Genomic DNA, 24,320 nt, shown 5'->3' with positions numbered 1-24,320 from the left:
ATAACCCTCCATATGGCTGATAACTTCGAAACAATAATCCTGTTCATTGGAGGACGGGCCAAGCCGTCCAGTCTATGACTTCGCTTTTCGTTGTCCGACCGACTCCATATCATCCCCGTTTTCAGTGTGAGAAGCAGTGGTTGGAGATGGCAACTCCGATCAACAAGCCACGAACACTGAACAAAAGTAGCAATCAAAAACGTTAAAAACAATGCAATAACCTGCCCCAATTCCCAAGGGCCCATGTATGCATGAAACCAATTTTCCCAACCAAGTATCTAATAACCGTTCACAAGCTTTTTAAATAACAGAAAAAAGGCAAGAAATAACAAGAAAGAGTTCTGATCACAATGCACCGGCCAACAAGCAAGCTTGCACGAGCACCCGACTCGACCAGGGTCATCCAGCAACAACATAACTAAACAATCAACGCAGATATGTTAGGACACCCGGCTTCTTCAGGGATACTTTGTCAATGGAATTGGATACGGAACTCTTGGGTTTGGCTTTGAATACCCAAAGAGACGAGTTTGTTGCCCTCGATTTCGAATCATTCGAGTCCACCTTGATTCAAGTCTCCAAAGCCACCATGAGACGCTATAAATTCTAGGCAAAAGGCTGAATGCAGATGCCTAGACAGGGTATCGGCAGGGGAAAAGACGCAGATAATGAAGACAGAATCGATATCGCGGTCCGGCACGAGTCGAATTGAGACCAGCATCATGCTGAAACTGGCTGCTGAAATTCAGAACGCCGCCGCTAATATGGAGAAAGAGCTTGCAACGTTTTGGTAGTGTTGCCGGCAACCTATTGCATCATCTGATCTTCTCCTATTCCTTGCAGGTTCATGCCCGCTGCAAGAGCCTGGAGCTTGAAATCCGGATTGCACGGAAGAGAATGCGCCTTGTGCTGTTCAAGACAATTAGTACACGAAAGAAGAGGAATCTCTGAGGGGCTTACATATTTCAACCCATTTAAGTTCTTATAGCGCTTTCCGCATGTCTCGCAGCTGAACGGCTTCTCTTTTTCCATACCCAGGGTTCCTGGATAAGGCGCACTTGTTTCGGGGTTAACAATGGAGAAAGTGCCATCACCGTTTTCGTGGAGCTGTTGAGTTTGATGACCGTGCGTCTTGTGGTACCTAGAGCTCTATTAGTTGACTTTTTCACGACAGTTATTGATTTAAGGGTAAAGGCTATGACGTACTTGAGGCCGTTCTGGTTTTTGTAGGCCTTTTCACAGCCGATAACGGGGCACTTGAATGGCTTGTGCTCTTCAGGCATCATCATACTTTGTAGACGCTGCATGATGGCCTTGTTGGTCTGGGGATCGTTGAGTTGAGACTGGTTAATACCCAGCTGTTGCAACTGCGCCTGGATAGAACGGTTTGGAGGGAAGCCGTTCGAGCTGAAAAGGTGCTTTCCAGGGTCGTTTATGCAAAAGTTAGAATCATTATTGGTCTGGTTTCCGCCAAATCCCATATCGCCAATATCGTTCGTGTTACCACCCATAGGCATACCTGGAAGGTCCTCATCCATGTCCACTTGCTGGCCTTGTGGCGTTTGTCCCTGTGTAGTAAGCGTAGGTGTGTTGACTGAAGACACTGTGGGATTGTTCTGCAGTCCAAAGCTTGCAGCAGCGGGCGTCGGTGGTTGGGAAGTTCGTAGGCCTTGAGTAAGACCAGAAGTGTTCATGTTGAGCTCGGGTCTCTGTTGGCCGAAGAGCTGTCTTGTCTGAGACATTCGCTGGCTGTCGTCCATTTCCATAGTGCCCACAGCATCGTCCATTTCCATATCTGCAACGGCATCCATCTCGTCATTCATATTCGATGGCATGCCGGAGTTTCCATGCAGGTCATGCGGGGACTGTTGACCACGGCTATGTTGCCCCAATTGACCTGATGACTGTGAATTATTTCCAGGTGCTGCTGAATCAGCTCGTGAAATGGACATTCGAGGGGCGCTGGACATGCCCAACTGAGAGAATTGGGAGAATGCATTATTCCGCGCTGTGTTGGGGCTGGGTTGTGTGTGGGCTTCTTCGTAATGTTGAAGCAAATCGTGCAGGTTAGGGAGGATCTTGCCGCAGCAGGTGAAATCTCGCATGAAGTTGGCCTCCAACTTAGGAAGATACGAAGAAGAATGGAAAGAAGGTGACTGATGGGCTCCACCGAATGGCGATGGCGATGTTGCCATCATAATACTGCAGAGCGATTTTGTCAGCATATATCTACTTGAAACATACAATCGCACATTGGGCGGAGGGCGCATTGATTTTCTGCCGCATTGCATGTATGTGGGCTGTCGCAGGGCTGTGATGGAGCCTGAAACTCAAAACGGCTCGCCACAAGATATTGTCTGTTGACTCCATAAACGGCGGTAACGGCAGCAAATAGCTGAGCATGCATATACTCAAGCCGGTTCGTTGTAGGAGGTGGCAGATAGTCTCAAGTGTAGCGTAGCGTGACCAGGAAAGAGGCTGGTCGGAGTAGGACAGTGATCCTTCTGACAAGCGAAGCGAAACAATGATGGCGGGACAAAATGATTGATGATGGAAAAGGTGGGCGGGCTGGTATATCGACTTACTCATCTCTAACAAAACTGCCAAAGGACATGCCTCCCCAGCTCATACCGCCGCCCATGAGGCTGCCAGCAAGAGATTCTCTTCTGTTGCGGTTCGCGTTGTCACCACGATTGGGATTGTTCATCGATATGGGCTTGGGGCCGGCGCTGACAAAGGAATCCCGGCGGCCCATAGTAGGGTCGAGGGATGGTCCGGTAGTCATGTTGTGGTCGTAGGGTTGCTGCTCAAGACCTGAAGGGTCAGGAATCTGAATGCAAACGTCGCTGTCTGCAGTGGGGGAGTCGCGAAAGTTGTTCAAGTAGGAATCGAAGTCTTCGACGGAGGTGTTTGAGAGAATAGCAGGATCAAAGTCACCGATAGAGAGTTGGGGGGCGGCAGCTTTAGCGGTAGTAATACTACGTGACAGCACCGAGGCAGCGGCAGGAGCAGCGGGTGTAGAAGCAGTGTTAGCGTGCGCGCCAGGCAGGAAATGGCCCGTGGTAGGGGTCCCGGGCTGGGGCGACGGCGACTGCGACTGCGTCAGCGAGCTTGAGCCCGAGTTGATGAGCGACCCTGGAGAGTCAGGGTCATAAGCAGCAGCAGCGGCGGCGAAGTGGGTTCTCGAGTCACAGGCACAGGCGCTGGGATTGGAACTGGCACAGTCACAGCTGGCATTGGCGGTGGCGGCGGGGACTATGTCCGAGGGGGCGAGTCCTTGTGGACGAATAATATTTGTGTAATCCCACACCCCGGTACAGTTGGTGGAGGTAGACGCACGCGGCTCCTGGGTTCCCACAGTATCGCTGGGCTTCTGGAACATCTGGTCGAAGAATGTCTCCATATTGACGGAAAGATATGAAGATATATGTGGATTTTGGGGTATATCAGGGTAGAGGTGGTATTGTAGGGATATGTAAGATGGAAGTGAAATGGAAAATGCCTGACCTAAGCTTTCGCAAAGAGCAGCAATAACAAATGGTGACGCGATGCTCGCCGATAGCAGTGAGAAAGTACCTGAAGTGAGGAGGAGGTAGGTACTAAGGTAGAATAAGGTGCCGAATCACACTAAGGCAAGGTCAGTAAGGTACACTAACTGCCAGGAAGGAAAGGTGCTGATTGAAGGTACGTACCTGCCCTCTAAGTTTAGTAGGTGTTGTACACACGGTTTCGTCCAAGACGGTATGGGTTAGACTACTGGCAGGTGAACTTCCTAGCCTTGGCGCGATGTCGTCCAGGGACCCTAGTCACTCGAATCTGGTGTAGCAGCAATTGCAGTGATAATATGCCTGTTCACTGATTCTCGTTGTGGACGGTTATTGCACGAGACTTTTTGGTTGTTTGAAGAAAGCTTTTCCCTCTTTTTTCCCCGATAAAATGAGGGGAAGAAATGGACGATACTAGATGAACCACTCGGATCGATAAAGTAAAGGCGGCTTTCAGTCGATCCGCTGGCTTTATAGGTGGAAACAGGTCGCGTGGTGAATGAGGGTGCGGGCCTTCTTTTTGGTATTGGATGAGTCTCTCCAAAGCTTCAGCGGTCAAGGTGCAGCCAAATGAGCACTCGATGACTGTTTTGCTGCTGGTGCTAAGCTTCTCAGCTCGTAATCTAATACAGCCGATACACAGAGAAAAGCTACCAAAGTCAATTTCTTTGGTTCTCGCAGCCAACTCTATCGTTGATGGATGGGTTGCGCCGCCGTCACAGCAACCTTTCGTGCACACGGTTGCTGATTGGGTGGATGAGATGACGGAGTACTTTGATGCTTGGGATTCGTTTTGCTGCTGGTCATCCAGAGGATTTGCTGGAACGGGCGTTGCGTGGTGTAGTGTAGTGTAGGGCCAGGCCAAATTGCGCTGATGCTGATGTAAAAAGACCTTTCTTGGGTTCGAGGGCTCAATGGGTGTGAGGTAAAAGGGACATCAACTTGGCTGCCGGACTGGATTTATTCGAGGTTCGGTGCAGCAGTTTTAGAAGGTTTTATTGTAGATTGAAGAGGTTGGTCGCCATGAACTGGTTGATATAATATACCATCGACCGAGATACAGACTCAAGATATGACAACATACGACAGGGCACCTCTTGGACACCCACACAACCACTACGTCTCTAGCGGAGGTGGCTTTATTACCACGTCTTGTTACTCTACCTACCTCCGACCCAGTCAAGATAGGATCGGAGTCCGTGATAGTCATTCATCAGTTCCCTGGTTGGCACCGACAGTAAACACTTCTCCCAGTCTTTTGAATGCATATGACAACGTACAATGCACCACCAAAGCTTGTCGATGAGGCTATTAATTCAACGGTGTGTCTTTTTGGACTGTATCATTATTTCCACTAATTATCCATAAATACTCTCCCCCATGTCCAGCATAACTCATTTCGCATTAAACAACAATAAGGGTCCAAAGCTCCAGCACCCACGGCGCCTTAGGAAATGATGCAAGGTTCAAGGGTCGCCCTTGAGAAGCGCACAACACAACAACCAATCGATGCATCAGGGGTTAAGGTAAGTTAAAAAGGGAAAAAAAGAGGGTGAGTTGCCAACAATGGACAAAGAGTATGTATCTCTTGACTGAGGTGGGGGTTCCAGTCCAGATGCTGCTTTGCTTTGTCCATAATGGTATGCTGACGACTGGTACCAGACATCATGCCTGCCATTCACCTATGCTAAATAAACGCTACGTACTCTGTACTATCTATGTGTTTCACACATAGCCAGAGTCGACGCCGTATTCTCTCCAGCACATTCATTAAAAGTCATTAGTGTTATTGGTTTCCTCCAAAATTGTCGAGGCCGAGAATTTCGATCCAGCAGCAGCACGCGAAGTACCGTTCTTAGTAATGCAGCCTATGAGTGTTGCGGGCAGGCATTGTTGATACAAAAGCTACTAACTTACTTCAAAGTTCACACTAAGTGCCTGACTTGTCACTATATGCCAAGAGTATCCAAGATAACCTTTCGCCTCCTAGCCAAGCCAGGTTTCTTCCAAGTAGACTACATCCTCCAAACGTCTCCAAGTTGAGGCTCAACTCCCAGGGCATGATGACATACTATGTAGCCACTCGGCCGAGGTGGGGTTTGGTTGTGAGACCCTTCTTAGTCCCAGTCTCATACAGTGTTCCGGCTGAGTTGCGTTCTCCAACACTGATGCTCATGTCATGAGCTAGACTGCGGATTCTTTGACAAGCCTCCTGCTATAGATGCATCGTATTTACCTACCGTGGAGTTTCTAATAGTCTGAGACAACTCGCATTTGTTCACTAGATTAAGTTAGGCGCACAGTTCTCCCTTTGTTTGTAAAGACACGCCGCAACAGCTAGTTAATCTTCATGCCCCGTCTAGACACGGCAAAGGGTAATACTGGGTGCCATGCCTGTGTGTGTATGTGCAGAGTAAAGGTTCCATGCAGACCACCATTATAGTAGGAATGTGGCACGATAGTGTATCTCGTTGTCCATCAAGTATTATTATGGCGCTGGCTTGCGCTGACTAGGACTTTGTTGAAATGCCGAGCACGACCTCGGCATGCTAAGCCGACAATAGATGATAGCAGTGGAGTGGATCGCCTAAAATAACTACCAAATATAATGTTATTGCGAAAGTGATCAATTGTATGTATCGTGTAGTAGTACGCCCGCTCAAAAGAGTTTCAGTTTGCATAGGTAGACATAGTGCGGATATGGACATATGTATGTGGTAAACTCTAACCGATCAAGATGTTGACTTGCAGAGTGCAGTAAGCGCTCAGTAGCAGGTTTCCGAATTCCATCCTGATGATCAACAGTTTATTGGTCTACAGTACGGCCAGCGGCAACATCTCGATTCGCTGCAGTGGCCCCGGTAGGGATTACAAGGCTGAAGTAAGACATTGGACTAACAGCGGACCAATATCTCCTTGATCAGGAATGCCTACCGGTCCGCCACAATATATTTAAGCCATTACTAGTTCGCTAGAAAAGGATGCGGTTGTCTCGCGAGGACATGGCAAAGTGTGTTGATGCCAAAAAGTCCATGTTGTAAGTGGGTCTAAAGCCGTTAAAGTGAATCTCTGGTGAACTATCCCACGATTATGGTCAAAAATAGGAGACGGCCGCGTTAGTTTGAGGAACTTAGTTTATTAGCCATTGGTTAAGGATGCATCAAAAGGTTTCCCCCTGTTTGGTAGAGCTGTTGAGCTCCTATGTCACCTTCTCCCGGGCCAACGGATAGCTCTCTCGAGTCAGGTCTGAAGATCGTGATCAAGACAGGACGTAAGTAAAGGAGGATGGTGCTACTCCACAGATAGGAGTTAGAACCGTAGGAACAGGAACTATTGACGTATTCGTTCAACGCATCCATAGCCTATAGGAACTCCTTTGATCGAGTTACCTAGTTAGATCTCCACAGATCAACCCTAGAGTCGGCCGCTAGAGGCACGTTTTCAGCCTTCTTTAAGATAAAAGGCTTACTAGATAGATGCAAGCTCCTAAGCTAATAACCCAGTTCCCAGCTAGATGTGTGAGTGTATATTGATTCTTGGTGATGAATGATCGCAGTACCTGGGGTACCGATTGCGGAGCCATGGCAATAGGCAAGATTGGAGGGTAGCAATGACATTTAATGCCTCGCCTGTTGGTTACTGTTAGATGAAGCTATCTTGAAATTCGTTGAAGAGGCGCCAAAAATTACCAGATAGATTTTAGTACAGAGCGCATACATTGATGGTCTGTACTTATTGGCTTCTCTGCGAAGACAGCGAACATCATTCCTGCTTTGGATCATGAAGTCACGACTCGCACGAGAATCGCTGGACCGTGCTCTGATCCTTACGTCAGAGCTTGCTGGGATATGTATTAGACTGAACTCTGAATCTGATATCCCGGCCGAAATTAGCGGATGAGATGTGAAGATGCAAGTTTGTAGGTACGGAGTAATAGGTAGTACGGATGCAGGTTTGTATTATACAGAGTATCCTAAGATGTAATTGCAATGCGGCCCAACGATCAAATTTCCGCTTTCACACAAGACGCTTGCTGCACGTCTTCATGCCTTGTGTCAAAGCTCCTTGTTCATGACTCGGCTTGACACCTACACCACAAAGCTTTGACGTTGACCACAACGTGGCAGATAGAGACTAAGCGCCAGACGTGTTGCAATGCTAGGGCTAGGCACCTACAGAGGATACTAACACTGACTACTACCTATGTGGTTCTTGCTCATGGTCAATGCTTTAGCGAAACAGGGGGAACACATTACACCCACTAGATCTCGTTACCGTTACATCGTCAAGTCCCCTGTAAACAAGATGGTGTTTCTGCCGGGAATTCGTTGACTTCAGTAAGATCCTAAAACTGGCTCCAGAGTCCAACGTCAACTCAACCCCCCAACTAGAACTACTATTAGAACTAGGATCTGTGGTTGGAGAAAGAGCATTGACGGCGGTTGCAACTTCCTTCAGGGGCAGATCGGTTCTCTTGTTTCTTTCCTTGTTGGAATTAATTGTTAGTGTCAACTTCTGTCAGTTTCATCTCGACCTGAGGAAGAAGTAAAGAGGGTTTTCTTACTCCGTGTTTACGGAGTACGCCAGCACAAATCGTTACCGCTCTTCAGAGTTACACTAATTTCTCGATCGATCCTTGAACTTCCACTCCAGCTGAACCACTACATAGGTTTATCATTCATTGACTAATAACAGTCGTCTTGAACCCTGCCGTATGTACATTTTTGTCCCGCAACACTACGGAGCTCCACTATAACTTGCAAGCTACTTGCCCACCTACCCACTCACGTACATTACCGTTGTCGCAATGGAGGTTTCCATGGACACCAAACCAAGGAACAAGGCTCAACAACTCACGAACGAGGTATCCATGCCCAGCTACTCAATTGAATCGCCTTGATTATGGCTAGCCAGTCGATGGCAGCCCAGTCAAAACGTATCCCAAACATGCTGAGCGGCTAAGTTCTTAACCATTGGTCTCTGCCGCAAAATATTGAAGCTTTGGAACTGCTTCTCAAGAACCTGACATCCAGGAAAGTTCGCTACCTGGGTACCGTGCCAGGCGGGCGACCAGTGGCTGTGGCACTCTACCACTCCAAGTCCTGTGAGATATGTGCCAATAGGGCATCTAGCCGCCAAATCTTAGCCAGACCCAGCACTGGCCCAGAGAACTGGTGCCGCTATCAATCTTGGAAGTTGTCAAGTCCCGGCCGATCAGGCTCAACCCGGTAGCATGCGCGGTATACATAACCGGGGTGGCTGTTTGCCCAGGGCAATAACTAGCCGCGAGAAGCTCTCGTCTCATAACGACATGACACAACGACAGCATCGATGGTCCTGATCTCCAACCAAAATGGTGATTCGGACTTAAATGGTCTGACCTTCCAAGGAATAACAGCCTGTACCAAGATCTGGTCCTTGTTTTGGTCAAGACTCCTTATATCCGTCACAAACGGTATGCAACGTCTTTCAAGTCAGGTCTAGCCAGTCAGTGTACGATTTACAACCGCCTTGGGGCCCTTTTCCGATTGCATCGACCAGACAGCAAACCCGCGACCTGGACCTGTACACCGTCGACGGCATAATGAATGTCTCGACATACAAAATGGATAGGACCACATTTCTTTGTGACCGATCGGGCATTTGGGTTAGCTCATGAATATTCTCCATGCTGTATTGCAAGTCTTATTTGCAACCTATGGGGTTTGAGAAAACACGAAGCCCGCATTCTCGCCAAAACTCCCTATTCAATCGCATGTTCACGTCTCATGGTTTATGTCTAGTAGTTAACAAGTTGCAGCACTTACAGCCATCGTTGCTGCGATACAGATCCCAACGCGCCACCACACTGCCCTTTTGGCTAGAGGATCCTGATGATATCGTCTAAGTGGGCTGGCTACCTACTTGCAAACGGCAATGGATCAGGCGTCTTGGCGCTTTCCACCCAGAGCCTCCTATTGTCAGCCGTGCGGTAATCATCTTCGCTCTGATTCCTTCGGCATGGGCGGCGCCGCTTTTTGTGTGGATTGAACTATGTGATAGTTTGACGCTTTCTAATTAACGGCGTTGCACTTGTCCCTTGCCAATGAATACCTAAACACATTCATTGACTGAAAAAGTATAGGCTGTTCAGTGGCTGGTTTCATGTAAGTGTTTTGTTAGGAATGCTGGCTCGATCTGCAACAGTTTCGGTATGTACAGCCTTTAATCGCACGGCGAAACAAGTCATGTTCAAATGGAGCAAAGAAAAAACACACTTACTGATACATATGTACAGTCCGAATTCATTGCGGTGAGGGTCTAGTTAGCGGGCAGCGCTTATCGTCTTGGCTCTTAAGTTCTTCAGTGATACAGACCTTGCTTTTGTCCATGACTGGAGTCAATCCCCACGGATCAACAAGAACGTTTCGTTGGCTATCAATCAAGATATCGAATCTACCGAGCTCGGCGTTGAACATTCTCTTGGTGCAACAATATCATCTTTATCTTGTGATCTCTACATCACAGCTTCGCGCCGCCTTCCTACTATCAAAGATCAGCACGTTAGTGTTGCATGTCATAGGAATTGGACTAGGCCTATACGAGTGTATGGGTTGTGAATAGTCTCCAGTGCCGTTGATGTCATCACGATCGTCGCTAATATATCGTTGTTGATCCTTGCTTTACAATTTAGACTATTGGTGGAGGATCTATTCATTTGCGTCTTTACGCCGCGACTGACAATCATGACATGGAAATGTGAGATCTCGATGTTCATAGAACCAATTGGGTTGCATCATGGGTTACAGTTATTCATTATAACTTTCCAAAAATGAGCTGCATCGTGCAGGTGCTTACACAGAGATCAACATCTCGAAGCTATTTCAAGCAGTTCGGTGCGAGCTTGCAATGTCGTTTAACTACTACTGGTAGGTCGTCTCGAGGATATTACTCCGGTTGAACGGACAACAATTCCACGAGTCGGGAATTCGTTCGCATTGGGGTAATACGACGAAATTACTGGAGCTACCTAGTGAAGCTATGCAGGAAGTCCTGAAGATCTACTGACGACGGGTGAACGTGACTCCTTGCATGCAGGCGGGGTTGTGAAGGAAGGATTTTGCTGTGTTGGTGTTTTTCAACAATAGACTCCTAATACATGCAGGACGCATCAGTTTCATCAGTGCAGATCTTTCCAGAGCAAGGCAGCCGAGGTCATGAGAAGGGGTGAGCCGAAGTAGCCTGAGTTAGAAAGCTTAGTTCGAGGCTATAATAACTTTATACTTCTTGTAGTACTATCTGAGACACGGCGTATATGCAGTCAAGGTGAGTTTCTAATTGTTTCCACGTGGTCCGATGGCGTGAGAATGCGCTTTGCCTAGTATCTTGCCTCTTTGCCTTTACTTCCTTTCGTTAGTGATAATTGAATTATCATGCTAGTCTTATCGTTGATGCAACTCGTGGTTTTGCCACCGGTTGCGGAAGGCTTGCGTAAGTCCTGCGTCTAGAGACACCCGCGGATTGGTATCTTGGCGCTTGAAAGAAGATACAGGGAGAAGCGCTTACTGAAAGCTTAGTCCTAACTAACTATTGTTGAATTGACTCGAGACTTTCGATACCCAGTGGGAGGGTAGTCTATCTGGGGATGTCCTGCTGGTCTGTGGGTGATCTAGTAATGTCAAGAATCGCATCCCCGCTTGGATTCCGGCCACGAGGCTTAGGTTGATTCATAGCCTCAGGAGGATGTGAATATCAACAACAGCTACGGCTCGGGAGATGGAGCTGCTGCGGAGCGATCTTGGTGAAGAACCGAGTTGACACGGATCAGTCTATTCCAGACCGCTCAAGAGCTTTTATAGTGGGTTCAAATTATCCACGTTCTTAGAGTCGAAACCGGCGATGATGATCCCACTTAGGGGATATAGAGGGCTGAGTTCAATGCCCAAAGTGTTGTACAACAAAGCTTAAGTGAGGGATGGAACTGAACTATCATAAATCACAGGGCTGAAGTTAGCTGACATTCAGGGGAGGGAGAAGTAAGCGGATGTTGTTTGTGTTTGTTCGCTTTCTTGATTACCAATTTGTCAAATATTGTCCCACAAGTTTCTCTCACAGTTTTGGTTACGATCAAATTACCAAGTATGAATGGCATAACACAACACAAGAGAAGTGTTTGATTTGCACAAGAGACTCTTCATCTTCTCATAGTAGTATTATTTTGTCAAAGGATAGAAACCACCTCGCTCGCTTGTTGTCCAGAGTTACACGCAAGTCCCGGGTAGGTTGAACAAGGATACGGAGACTTTTCTTACCAGAAATAGCCACCAATCACGCCTGTTAACTGTTTCTTATCCTTGGGTAGGTGATCGAAGCAAGGGTCCAATCCGTTCCCCGGAACATTCCCCTTGTCATCATGCCATGAGGTGTTCCTCGGAGCGCCCCGATCTCACACATTCTTTTTCAAGGAACAGGCACGTAGCATTACCGATACAACGTAACTAGATGGCTTACGATTACAAACAACTGTGCGCATTTGCGGCTTCTGCAACGGAGCGGCTACCTCACGTAAACATGCCGACACATGGGCGCTCGCTGGTGGATCGCGAGCCGTTTAAAGCCGACGCCCCGAGAATGAATGGCCAAAAGAAGGTTGGGTTCACCCAGTCTGCTTATAATTCGGGATATCGAGATTTCAGTGTCATTGTCAACGGTGATTCCGAGAGACGAGCCGCTAGTTTATCGATTTATTCTAGAATAACACCCCTGGAACCTGAATCATGCATCCGTACTAAGGCCGGGCACGAGCAATCAAGTGACATATTGGTGGATAAGGCTGTATGCCGTCTTGACCGCAAGATGCCGCAACCACTGCCGCTCCCAGGGACATGATACGGCCTTCTGCGGCGTGACTGGTATTGTTTAAATATGCCATCATCCTTTATTAGCGGCCCAGAATGTTCGAATTGGATTGGCGTAAAGTACAGGAATTCAATGTTGAAACCAGAATACAGGGTAAGTAACTATCTGCTAGTGTCCAGTGTCTGTTTGTAGCAGACTATATGAAAGACATGATGGTATTGCTAAGGGCAATTGCATTCGCTTCCACAGCGAATTGCCCGGATAAGCCGACAGGGCTGCTGCTACTTACTCTCCAGTATTAACAATCAGAACATATCAGTACATTTGCATGCAAATGTAAACACAATGATACCCAAAAACCTCTCAAAACGAAGCATGGTTCGAACTGTCAACCATTCGGCGATTCGGTCATAGTTCGGTGACTGCTTGCGCCGGACGACTTCGGAAGAATCTGACATCATGGATTGGCCGAAAGCCGTCATGCAAGAAAAAAAAAGAGGTACATACAATTGCTATATCCCAAGTCAGGATAGAGTAGAAAGGGCTTCATAAGACTTATTTACAGCAGAAAATACCACACAATTCATGATCTTGGGCGCAATCGAGCATCACGCCTTCAACATCATCAGGTTTACATCACTCTTACGCAGTTCCTCACGCTTCGAGATAGCAAGTACCTTATTACATACTACATCGAATCCCGACTGGAATCGACCCACACTAGGTTTAAACCGCGCGTGCTGCAACCCACCTCTATAGTTCCGTCGTCATACGACTTTGATCTTGGAAACCCAAGCTCTCGCGACTTTGGAATAAACACCTCTCTCTTCAACTCGCGACCTGTTCTCACCTCTCAATCCAGCCCGCTCTCGTCAATAATCGCATTGCAACCATGAAGATTCTCACAAAGGAAGAAGAGGAGGCGCATTATTCGGCCGTCGTCAAGGGTGGCTTCATCGGAGGCAGTCTTGGTCTTGCAATCGGCCTTGGAGGCGTTGCCCTTGCTTCAAGGCGATACCCTGCTTTCCGCGGCCTCACTCTTCCCTTCAGGACCTTCCTCGTCACATCTGCCGGTACATTCGGTGCCATCATCAACGCCGATCGCTGGTCCATGGATTATCAAAAGAAGCAGAACCCTATGAACTTTTACGAGGACGAGACTCAGCGCGCGCAGCAAATCGTTCGCGAGAACCAGACTGCAATGGAGCGTTTTATGGACTACGGAAAGGAGAACCGATACTCTATCGTTTTCGTCTCATGGCTTGCTTCCATGGGTGTTGCTTTTGCCATGGTCAGCCGCTCGCCCATGAACACAGCCAACAAGGTCGTCCAGGCTCGTGTATACGCCCAGGGCCTTACTCTTGCGGTTCTCATCATCTCTGCAATCTTTGAGGTGAACGACGCCAAGAAGGGTGAGGGTCGCTGGCAGACTGTCATGGTTGTTGACCCCAACGACCCCGAACACAAGCGTCTCATCGAGAAGAAGATTCACAAGGAGGAGTACGAGGGTCAGGACCTCTGGAAGGGTAAGTTGTACATATGATCCTTCGAGAAAGAATAAGACGCTAATTTGTATGTAAGATATGGTTGCTGCTGAGGAGCGACGATTGGCTGAAAAGAAGCAAGGCCAAGCGAGCAAGGCCTAAATGAGCCTCTGTCTCTCAAGCGAGAATCCTAACTTATTCAAAATCATTCCGCATCACACAGCCATCCTGAGCCGTTTATCTTTTAATACTGCGTTGAACCGAATCAATTGAGCTTATCTGGCGAACGTGAGAAAATTGTACATATATGGTGCAAGAGAAGGAGTTTTATGAAGCGCCGAGCCAAGGAGCAAATGGAGGCCATTGTTATATGACAGTTACTAGAGCAAAAATGTTCGTTTGTGTTTTTCTACTCGAGTTCTTGTAGATTGGGTGGAAGTCATGATGACCTCATAGTTAGCAATGCATGCAAAATATCACAGGTTTTATACAACTTGTGCATACCAAATTCAGAAACTCAGAATAGATGACCCAGATTCCTCTATACTATGTAAACAAAAGACCTGCACCGTCGACTCCCTGCTAGCTCCCTTGTCAAGGATCCAGTTACCGTCCCATAACAGCAAATCAATTAGTAAAACACACTGATATATCCAGAGAGAGCTGTAATAGCTTATGATATTACACCTCGATGGTAAAATGACTGATCTGCGAGTAGTACGCATGGACAGCCAGCTCTAGCAGCATAACGTCGCCAAACACCTCGCTTCCATCGAACCCTCCAATAATAATGAGCCGGCTATCATACAGCACCGTCCCATGATAGCCACGACCCGAAGGTGCTTTTCCATATACCTTGCGTCTGTCCCATGTCATCGTAACCAAGTTCAGGAGTAAGACATCGTTGGAATACTCGCTCCCATCGTGTCCACCGATAACGAAGAGATATGAGCCAACTATTGTGGCCGTATGTGACAGGCGACGAAAAGCAACAGGTATGGCCACTGCTTTCCACACTTGCGCGTCAACATCGTATACCCATACGTCGTCAAAACATTCACCGCCATCAGAACCACCAAAAATGATAAGTTTGCTGCCCACCATATTGGCCGTGTGATAACCTCTTGCTTTGGGACGGTAGTCTTTGGTCCCAGGACTCGCCTTATCGGAACTTGAAACCAGTCGCCATGACATTTTGTTGACATCGGCAACATCTAACCGCCATATATCGTTCAAGGCCCGGACACCATCACCGCCACCAAAAACGTAAAGACCGTTCTTATAAAGACAAGCAGTGTGCGCTCTTCGCTTTGAGGGCATCTTGTCTCCTATAATCTTCGGCTTTGTCCACCGAAAGTTTGTTGTATCCAAAACATAAACATCGTTGTAGTACTCCGGACCGTCACCTCCGCCAAACACGATGAGCTTCTTGCCTACAGCAGTACACGTCATGGCCCTCAAAGGAACGGGTATATCACCAACGACATAAGGTATAGTCCAATGGAAGGAATCCGCATCCAGCACATAAAGATCGTTAAAGCATGTTCTTGAATCGCAGCCACCAAAGACATATACGTTTGAACCAATGATGGTTGTTGTATGTGCTCGCAAGGAGGTGTGAGAAGCGCCCGACACGGGTGCCCTTGACCAGTACATACCCGATGCTGGAGCCACGTCGACTTTGGGAGATGTTTTTGGATCTGGAAGTAGGGGGTACGGCGTGTATTCCTCATGGAATATGCGGGATCTATGTGGCCCGTATCGTGCGGCTGCTTGTGCAGTTGTTCGACTGGTTATGGCGGATGTTGACCGTGAAGCGGTAGGCCGCCGAGTACGTCTATCTCCTTCGCTTGACGCATCCCCGGCGATGTTTGAGAAACCAGACGGTGGTTTGTAGGTCGCTGTTTTTGAGGTCGTGGAGGCTCCCTGCGAGGCGGGCTGTGACGGAGGTTGGGATGCGGATTGGGATGCGGTTTGTGATGCGGATTGGGAGCGTTGTCGGATGGAAAGATCCGAAGGTTTTCGGCGATTCGCTTGTATGCTTTTGCTGGCGAGATGACCTGGTGTATGACTCCTGGGCAAGGGCATCTGATCGCTTGACTCGTCATCGTCGTCCGAATCGTCGTCGACAAAGCTCTGCCCTCGCATTGGGGCTGCCGGAGCTGGCGATATCTGCTGTGGTTGAGCACCTCTGGTCTTGAGAAGCGACTTATCGGGAGACCTCCGCGGATCCGCCATGGCTTCGTAGGCTCTTCTTCATTGCCCGTAGACGAGACCTTGCGCTTGTGACTTGGACCAGACGAGGTGGGGGAAGAGATGAGCTGAAGTGGGAGGTAAAGACCACTTTATACGTGTACAAGTGGACAGAGTAGATGAAAGAAAAAGCAATCAATTAGGAACAGTACCCATTTGGTGATGTGCCAGAACCGTAAAGCGAGGAGAGGGCAGATGAGCTGTAGACGGTGACAGTGACAGCAGAGGAATGATCCATATGTCAAAGCCCAGGTATGATCATTCATGCAACGTTAGAGCTGTCCAGGGTCGGCTTTGACAGTTGGTCTTCCTCCTGTCGAGTCCAAGGGCCTACCTCTTAGCGATTGTAGCCCTGAACCTAGAGCGTTCTTAGTGAGACCTGGCCCCTATGGATGACTACTAAGCTGTGGAGGCGTCAGGGCCTCATAGTGGAGGTGTCGCGAGGGTGGAACAGGTACCGATTTGTGTGTGTCTGACCTCATAGCCCAGAACGGAAAGAGACCCCCGATAGTTTGTTAGTGCATCTGAGGTAACATCTCTTTTAGACGACCCAATCGAGGAATTTTTTCAATGTACACTCGAAAGAATCGATCTTATTTTGACGATTGACCTATAACTGTAGCAGGCAGCTACAAACATTGACAAATTCACATTTTCATTCACTGCCTGGTGGTAGTGTGAACGGTAAGGCAACACCGCAAACAAATGCAGGAGGAGAAACTTTTCTCGTACAACCTCACCTGCTTCCTTCCTTCCTTCACCTGCAACTCACCTCCTACACTCACTTACTCGCTTCACAAAACACACACTCATTTTAATAGTTGATATTCTCTCAGAAATTTGACATCTCATCACCCCTATTTGAGGAGTAAAAGCCTCTCAGAAAAACATCACTCATCCAAAAAGATCAACGCCATGAGTGAGCAACCCGACGCTCCGATGGGTCATGTCTCCTCTGGCCATGAGCATGCCGAGCTCATGGCTGATGCAAGCAACGTTGCTATTTCCACCGATGACGGAGAGCGGGCTTCGAAGCGAGTTAAGATGAATGACTCGATCCCCTCTGGCTCTGTGCCTGGAGAAGGCCTGTATGATGCGCCTGCAAGTAAGGAAAGCGGAAACGTGACAAGTGGTGACAAGGAGAACGGGGCCGAGGAGCAAAATTCAGACTCTAAGCCGGAACATGTCGACGGGCGTACCAAGGGAATTGCACCCATTAAGAAAGAGTGAGTTCATCCAAGCTGTGATGCATGTGAGATAGACTGACATCTCCTGTAAAGGTATCTCGTCGACACGTCAAAGTTCAAGGATACATCGACTGATGCTGTGAACGATGATGATGCAGCCGAGGCGCGTGGTACTGCCGACAATGAGGGCCAGGATGACACCCGCAAGGGAGGTAAGGGAAAGAAGGACAAAAAGGACAAGAAGAAGAAGGGCCAGAACACAGAGCGTGACTTTGGCAAGTTCGACGACGCCTTTCGCCTTTGCAACAGCCGAGCCTTCTACCCCGAGTTTTCTCCCAGAGAATGTAGGTTCGGTGATCGTTGCAACCTTTCCCACGATATTCGCAAGTATCTCGAGGAGGGACGCCGAGGTGACGTTGAGACCTTTGGGGGCAAATGTCCTGTGTTTGAGGCCCACGGCCATTGCCCTGCAGGCTGGAAGTGCCGCTTTGTTAAGAGCCACATGAAGGAGATCGAGCATGAGGATGGAAGAAAGGAGTTGGTGCTTATCAACACTTCTGCTAACGGTGGCAACAACGGCGAGCCCGTGGATGAGGGATCCGAGGAGAAGCGACCCGCCATCTACAACGTTGTCGGCATTGACAAAAAAATCGCCCTCAACCGCAAGCGAACAGATTTCACGCAGTCTGAACAGTACATCGGTTGGCTTAATAAGGAGGCTAAACTGAGCGAGGAGTTCATGAACCGTCGTAAGAACCAGTCCAATGAGGGAATTGAGGATCTTCGTGCCCGCTTTATCGATCCTCCCTTCAAGCCTTCTGAGAAGCGTCGACTTTATTTCGGTGCTGAGACCCCCACTCTGGCACCTCTCACTACACAGGGAAACCTTCCCTTCCGTCGACTTTGTGTTGAACTTGGCGCCCAGCTCACCTACTCTGAGATGGCCCTGAGTATGCCCCTGATCCAAGGAACAAAGGCCGACTGGACGCTCCTCAAGGCCCACGAGTCCGAGATCACTCCTCCCAAGTTCAACCCAGGCTCTGTTCCCATCTTCGACGACTACAACCACTCCAAGGACATCAAGTTTGGTGCTCAGATTTCTGGAAACAATCACTGGGTTGTCACGAAGGCTGCGGATGTTCTAAACCGCTTTTGCCCCCACCTTCGTCTCATCGACCTCAACTGCGGTTGCCCCATCGACATGGTCTTCAAATCTGGTGGTGGGTCAGCACTTCTTGAGAACTCTGGCAAACTGGAGCGCATGATTCGAGGCATGAACGCTGTGTCAGGAGAGGTTCCTATCACTGCCAAGATTCGCACGGGTATTCGAAACTCTCGCCCTACGGCCACCCAGCTCATCGGTAAGCTGGCGTTCGGTGCACGAGAACACAGAGAGCGCCTTGGTGCTCCTGGATGTGCCGCCCTCACTCTTCACGGTCGCAGTCGTGAGCAGCGATACACCAAAAAGGCCGACTGGGGCTACATCAGCGAATGTGCTGCTCTCATCAAGACTTACAACAAGGAGAAGGATGCCCTGACCGACACCATTGCTGAGCCCGACGCCAGCACCCTCGCGAACGCCAAGGATGGCCGCATGTACTTCCTCGGTAATGGTGACTGCTACTCTCACGTCGAGTATTACGAGCATATCGAGAAGGCTCGTGTTGACACCGTCATGATTGGTCGTGGTGCTCTCATCAAGCCCTGGCTGTTTGAAGAGATTGAGAAGGGCCAGTATCTCGACAAATCGTCCAGTGAGCGCCTCCGCTACATTGAAAAATTCGTGCGCTACGGTCTCGATGCCTGGGGTTCTGATGAACTTGGCATCGGCTTCACTCGCCGTTTCCTCCTTGAGTGGCTTAGCTTTGCCCACCGCTACATTCCTATTGGTTTGCTCGAGCATCTTCCTCCAGACCTCAACGACCGTCCTCCCGCGTACGAGGGCCGAGACGAGATGGAGACCCTGATGGCGTCGAACAACTTCAGGGACTGGATCAAGATCAGGTAAGTTGCAGTCCATCACTGTATTAGGTGGGCTAGAGTGCTAACAACATGTGTTTACAGTGAGATGTTCCTCGGTCCTGTCCACCCAACATTCAAGTTCCAACCCAAGCACAAGTCCAACTCGTACGAGGCTGAGGGTTGATGGAAGAAGAAAGACAGTGGGCGGTGTACAAAAATCCGAAAGAAAAGGGTGGAGGTGATTTGTAGTTCATTTTGGTTGACATCTTTCCATGTGGGGGAGCTGGTCTAGTCAGGGGATGACATGGCCAACGGTACATATGCATTTGAATGTCCGGATTCCAATTGAGGAGGACTTCTCAGTGGACAAGGAGTTATAACTCCGAGAACTACTCACATAAATGGGCGTGGCCAGTGTCTAGTCGATACTGTATGTAAATATCAAGCTAACAGCAATGAAGAGATTCTTGCACATACTGTCAGATGACTCCCAACTGCAGTGCTGTTTCGTTTGTACTTACTCAGAGGTTTTATCCAAAGCCTTTGTCTTTATTGATACTCTCAGAGGATTGTGCATAGGCGTGCAGCGTTGTTCAAGTCCGTACAGGAGGCATATCGGCATATATCGCGTGCCATCATGGAAAGCTCGAGCAATTGTCACTTCGGGACATGTCAAAGTAAACGCAGTCTGAGGAAGTAATCCATACACTGGCCTAGTCAGTGTGATAATCTACTATAGCTCTCGGTTGGGTTCCGGAGTGACTATGAGGCTATACCACCAAACTGACTGGACCTTTGAAGCTCGAAACTTGAAGTTTTGGGACACAAGATCCATTTATATCATTATTGTTTCAGTATGATCATTGAAGTCGTGGGATGCTTTAAAGCTCCAGCTTTTCTTGGGTTACAGGTATACTTCCCAGGCATCTAGTTTAAATTCACACGTCACGTCACATCACATCACAAATCAGAACATGTGCAGATAAGTAAATGTACAAATAACGAAACGCTGATCAAGCGCTATAGCATGGCTTGACAAGTGAATGTATATAATTTATATCTTTCCGGGATTGTACCTCCCTGAATGTCGCAAGACATAATGAACCCAAACGCTAGGAATTAATGCGTAAGAAAACCCAACCACAACTCCGTGATGACTTTTATAATCCAATCACCAAATGCAACCCGCCCTATCAAAGACAGAATCGTACAGACTTTCGTCCTCACATGTTATTATCGACGTTTCCAATGCGTTGCAAGCAAGTTTTATGAGTAGAAGTGGCTCCTCTGCATGCCGTTGGCTGAAGCATACTCCTTGCCATCTTCAGGGCGCATGGTTGAACTTGTCAATGAGTTTGTGCGGCTACTCTCGCTAGGGGCGGCCTTGAGTTTCTTGGGCTCTTGCGCAGGACGCTTGATGACCTCGAGATAGGTAGAGGGTAGATAACCTTGGCGGCCATCGCGAGCCCTGCATTGCCACCACTCGCTGGGGTTACCGGATGGGTCATTCTTGTTGAGAACAGCGACGAGGTCGCCCTTGCGAGCCTCAAGTTCCATGCCGGTGTTGGGCTGAGGCAGGAAGTCGAAGGTAAGTCGGCAGAACTCGAGCTTGGAGGGGTCGACGGGCTGCTGTGATTCAATGGCCTGTGCTTGGAGACGCCTCTGCTCCTGTTCTTGTGAAGCAGCAAGTGATCTAATCATCTTGGACATGAGATAAGGAATACCGAACGCGGCCAGAACAAAGAAAATGAGAGGCTTCCTGCTGGCCTTGGCAGGAAGAGGGTTACCATCGGGACCAATACTGCGGCCTTCGAAACGAGCAAAGGCAGCCGGTGTGAGAGCAGTCGCATCGGCAGGCGGCGGGCGACCAGTGATCTTAGCGATCAAAGTTCGGATCCATCGCATCAAAGTGAAGATGCCCAATACTGAACCCAAAGTATCTCTCAAGTTACCAAATTGTTCAGCAACAGAGACCATAGCTAGCAGATGTTAGTAAAACGGCGTTTTGACCAACGGGCCGGTAATAACTTACCAAAAAAGCTAGAGTGAGTGGCCATGTAAGTGCTTTCGAGCATCTGCGCAAAACCACCAAAGGCCGTGACAATGCCCTCAAGCATCTGGAAAGTAGCTTGTGTACTGTTGTTGAACGAGTTTGTCAAGCTGTTTTGGTCGCCAGGCATTCCCATGCCACCACCATACATGCCACCACCCATGCCGCCGCCGTACATGCCTCCTCCATAACCACCATATCCTCCTCCGTACATGCTACCATAGCCGCCGCCCATGCCGCCCATTCCGCTCATCCCAAATCGCGAGTAGGGGCTGGAATAGGGCGACGAGTAAGCGCCGCCCATGGAGCCGCCCATGGAGCCGTATGGTGAGGAATTCATTCGGCTGTAGTTGGCAGCGTTCTGATTGACGGTTGAGGTGAGAGAAGCAGGACGGTTAGGGACTGGAGGGGCGTCGGATGAATCGACGGTCGATGCGACTGAGGGAGAGATGGAAGGGACTGAATGTCACTACTTAGCAGGCGAGCGCTTGGAGGCGATGGATCAGGCGCAGGCGATTGACATGGAACGTGATAGGGAAGGAATGAAGAAGGAATTTGATCGCGACTTACCAGCAGCAGTCGCAGCCGCGCCAGGTTGCTCCCAGGGCTTAGGTGGAGAAGCCATTGGATAGTGATGTGATGATGGGTGTTGTCGTAGGGAGGAAGGGGATTGAGGCCGGGGCCGGACAATGAATTACCGAACAGCGGTATCGTAATGCCAGGAGTCCTTTCGTCTAATCTGTTGAGCCTCTTTGAGGTGTTGACTCTGCTTGGTTGTCTGGCACTCCTCGTGACACTGAGTGGTGGACCTCGGGAAGTGTACCGGACACAAGATCGGAGACTGACTCCGTGGTTATATGCAACCCCCAGTTTAGCGTTCAAACGGCGCGCGGGGGCAACGGAGTTGCCTCGGAATACGGGCAAAAGTGCCGCCGTGAGCGATGATAAGATTAAAAGGTCAAGTCGTCGCAGCGCTGAGAATGATTGTGATCGCGACAGGCGTGGGCACGAAAGGATGAGATGGAAGAGCAAGGAGAGGGATGTCGCAAGAGAAAAGCCGAGAAAGATTGAGTTGATTAGAGACAAAAATAGTGGACCCTGGACCTGTGAACTGGAGGTAGGCGCGTCCAAGTTTAAGGAAGAAAAATCCGGGGGCGACACGAGATGGGGACGGAAAAGCAGGAGCCAGACCTCGGCAGGTTAGAGTCTGGGCCCCGCCTGCCGCCTTCCTACCTAGGTACATTCGTTATTTTTACCCTTTGAGGAAGTAAGAGTGCAGACAGAGTGCTTGCCGCAAACTGGGGATTTATCATGATTGTTTAAAGTCTAAACATTATTCCTATTCTCTTGGGCTAACATGCTATGATGGTATTGGCACTTCGGTCATGCTGGTTGTTAATTGCAGCCACATTTCTCTCACTTCTTCAGAAACCGGTTGGTTTTGTCCGTTGGGTCAACCGGCTGAAAACTTTCCATGTGACGCTGAGGCTTTCTCGTTTCGCCACAAGCTTTCGGCACCTCCATTGACTGTTGGTGATCTTATCGGTTTTACGTCAATACAATGCATCTTTCCATGCACCTCGTCATAATTCAAAACGATATAATGGTTGTGTGCCTGAAAACCATGGTTTAATGTATGCTTCTGCAAATACTTAGAACCTATGGAATGAAGATTTTATCGATAGGGTCTACGACTTATACAACTTTACACAGAGTCACTACGCTATATGAGAAGGCCCACGTATAAAGTCCAATTATATCAGTGTTGTAACATTCATGAGAGGCTGACAATGATAACAACCTATAAAAAGCAAAGATGATAGCTCTATAGCCAATCATCGTCTAATAACCCAATATCAACACAGCAACAACAACAAAAACAATAACACTATGACAGGAAAACGACCACCAAGCCCAGGTCTAATACCAAACCCGTTCATCAAGAAACGAAACCTTGAATGGTCCCTAGGCTCAATATCGCCTTCAAAATCAAAATCACCAGCAACCGCGGATATAGAGTCTGGCTCAGTTACTGTAGATGATCACCTTTCTCATTTTAAGAACCATCTCGCCAACAGCAGTGTCAATATCTGAATATGCGTCACTGTACACCGCCAATGCTGGGAGTCTTCAGGGTGCTCATTTTGTCATCCATCAGCATAACCATCCTGTTGCAGGTACGCACTATGATCTCCGCCTTCAAATCAACGGAACGAGTAGTGTTAGTTGGGCCATCATGTATGGACTTCCAGGTGACCCAAACTCTACGCGGTTGAATAGGAACGCAACCGAGACACGAATACACTGCCTATGAGTATGCGAACAACTCCCCTTCTTGACATGCATGCTAATCCCCATGCTTAGAACCATCCCATAGAAACCGCCTCAAGTTCAACTGGTTCTCTTCTCATATGGGACACGGGAACTTATAGTATCCTGCAGCGAAAAAGCAAAAACTCACCATCTGAAGATCCATCATCACCGCCATCTTCACCAGCATCATCCCTTACATCAACACCACAAGCTCTTCTACACGAAGCTTTTCAGAGCCGAAAAATCCGTATCCGCTTGCACGGATCTCACTTACCTGATCCTTACGTCTTGAACCTTCGCTTGACCAAGTCAGAAGATATCGCTGGTAGACGGAAAAGTGGGAGCACGCCTCGGAAACGAAGACGTCCCCGCATGCGAACCTAGATACGTCATGGGACGAGTGAGGAGGACGAAAGTGAGGATATTCCTGCGATCGCTGATGCAGACGCCAACGCAGAAAGCCTCTCAGCCATGGAGCGTGAGATACGCGAACTAGAAGACGAAGAGGTCCGTAAGACGAATGCATATCCAGGGGCTTCTAATACCATCGGCAAGGCGCCGACATCCTCCAAGATGAGGACGTTGAACAGTTTGTTCAGCGTAAAGGTTGAAACCAGTATTAAACCAATATTTCAAAAGGCAAACGAAGAAGCACCGAGACATTTTTGTCAAATTTTATTGTTTACAC

General features: G+C 48.6%; 6 protein-coding genes across 6 annotated transcripts; 3 read left to right on the top strand and 3 right to left on the bottom strand.

Annotated features, from left to right (window-relative positions):
- Positions 1-501: 501 nt before the first annotated feature.
- EDB82DRAFT_101969 (uncharacterized protein) lies at positions 502-3,771 on the bottom strand. Its single transcript, XM_065606954.1, has 7 exons — positions 3,693-3,771; positions 2,586-3,627; positions 1,518-2,202; positions 1,207-1,430; positions 961-1,141; positions 785-909; positions 502-735 (listed from the first exon to the last, which is right to left on the bottom strand). Exons 2-6 carry the CDS (start codon positions 3,401-3,403, stop codon positions 808-810), a joined length of 2,010 nt encoding a protein of 669 aa, XP_065465908.1. The 5' UTR covers positions 3,404-3,627; positions 3,693-3,771; the 3' UTR covers positions 502-735; positions 785-807.
- A 9,073-nt stretch (positions 3,772-12,844) lies between these two features.
- On the top strand, positions 12,845-14,275 carry EDB82DRAFT_101795 (uncharacterized protein). Its single transcript, XM_025737265.2, has 2 exons — positions 12,845-13,909; positions 13,965-14,275. The coding sequence occupies exons 1-2, from the start codon at positions 13,276-13,278 to the stop codon at positions 14,027-14,029; spliced, it is 699 nt and encodes a 232-aa protein (XP_025588058.1). The 5' UTR covers positions 12,845-13,275; the 3' UTR covers positions 14,030-14,275.
- A 273-nt stretch (positions 14,276-14,548) lies between these two features.
- Positions 14,549-16,105, bottom strand: EDB82DRAFT_521900 (uncharacterized protein; the record flags this gene model as incomplete). The annotated part of the gene is made up of 1 exon (XM_025737276.1): positions 14,549-16,105. One exon carries the CDS (start codon positions 16,103-16,105, stop codon positions 14,549-14,551), a length of 1,557 nt encoding a protein of 518 aa, XP_025588059.1.
- Positions 16,106-16,644: 539 nt separating this feature from the next.
- EDB82DRAFT_491879 (uncharacterized protein) lies at positions 16,645-19,900 on the top strand. The gene is made up of 4 exons (XM_025737287.2): positions 16,645-16,804; positions 16,942-17,346; positions 17,401-19,311; positions 19,372-19,900. Exons 2-4 carry the CDS (start codon positions 17,036-17,038, stop codon positions 19,451-19,453), a joined length of 2,304 nt encoding a protein of 767 aa, XP_025588060.1. The 5' UTR covers positions 16,645-16,804; positions 16,942-17,035; the 3' UTR covers positions 19,454-19,900.
- A 635-nt stretch (positions 19,901-20,535) lies between these two features.
- EDB82DRAFT_472620 (Peroxin 13, N-terminal region-domain-containing protein) lies at positions 20,536-21,944 on the bottom strand (the record flags this gene model as incomplete). The annotated part of the gene is made up of 3 exons (XM_025737298.1): positions 20,536-21,248; positions 21,302-21,778; positions 21,890-21,944. 3 exons carry the CDS (start codon positions 21,942-21,944, stop codon positions 20,536-20,538), a joined length of 1,245 nt encoding a protein of 414 aa, XP_025588061.1.
- Positions 21,945-23,436: 1,492 nt separating this feature from the next.
- Positions 23,437-24,294, top strand: EDB82DRAFT_572739 (uncharacterized protein; the record flags this gene model as incomplete). The annotated part of the gene is made up of 3 exons (XM_025737309.2): positions 23,437-23,496; positions 23,600-23,633; positions 23,697-24,294. 3 exons carry the CDS (start codon positions 23,437-23,439, stop codon positions 24,014-24,016), a joined length of 414 nt encoding a protein of 137 aa, XP_025588062.1. The 3' UTR covers positions 24,017-24,294.
- Between the last annotated feature and the right edge of the window lie 26 nt (positions 24,295-24,320).

This window comes from Fusarium venenatum (genome assembly GCF_020744135.1).
Source record: "Fusarium venenatum strain MPI-CAGE-CH-0201 chromosome Unknown EDB82scaffold_1, whole genome shotgun sequence".
Classification (NCBI taxonomy): domain Eukaryota; kingdom Fungi; phylum Ascomycota; class Sordariomycetes; order Hypocreales; family Nectriaceae; genus Fusarium; species Fusarium venenatum.
Note: the sequence above shows the minus strand (reverse complement) of the source record. Positions and strands in the feature narration are given on the sequence as shown.

What these genes read in the sequence shown, in the direction of transcription:
- EDB82DRAFT_101969 (XM_065606954.1), bottom strand. Translation starts at nt 3,403, where the DNA reads ATGGAGACATTCTTCGACCAGATGTTCCAGAAGCCCAGCGATACTGTG. An exon ending in TGGATGAGGACCTTCCAGGT is followed by an intron (nt 1,431 to 1,517) that starts ATGCCTATGGGT and finishes TTTTGCATAAAC; the next exon opens with GACCCTGGAAAGCACCTTTT. An exon ending in AAAAACCAGAACGGCCTCAA is followed by an intron (nt 1,142 to 1,206) that starts GTACGTCATAGC and finishes ATAGAGCTCTAG; the next exon opens with GTACCACAAGACGCACGGTC.
- EDB82DRAFT_101795 (XM_025737265.2), top strand. Translation starts at nt 13,276, where the DNA reads ATGAAGATTCTCACAAAGGAAGAAGAGGAGGCGCATTATTCGGCCGTC. An exon ending in GGGTCAGGACCTCTGGAAGG is followed by an intron (nt 13,910 to 13,964) that starts GTAAGTTGTACA and finishes TTTGTATGTAAG; the next exon opens with ATATGGTTGCTGCTGAGGAG.
- EDB82DRAFT_491879 (XM_025737287.2), top strand. Translation starts at nt 17,036, where the DNA reads ATGAGTGAGCAACCCGACGCTCCGATGGGTCATGTCTCCTCTGGCCAT. An exon ending in ATTGCACCCATTAAGAAAGA is followed by an intron (nt 17,347 to 17,400) that starts GTGAGTTCATCC and finishes TCTCCTGTAAAG; the next exon opens with GTATCTCGTCGACACGTCAA. An exon ending in AGGGACTGGATCAAGATCAG is followed by an intron (nt 19,312 to 19,371) that starts GTAAGTTGCAGT and finishes ATGTGTTTACAG; the next exon opens with TGAGATGTTCCTCGGTCCTG.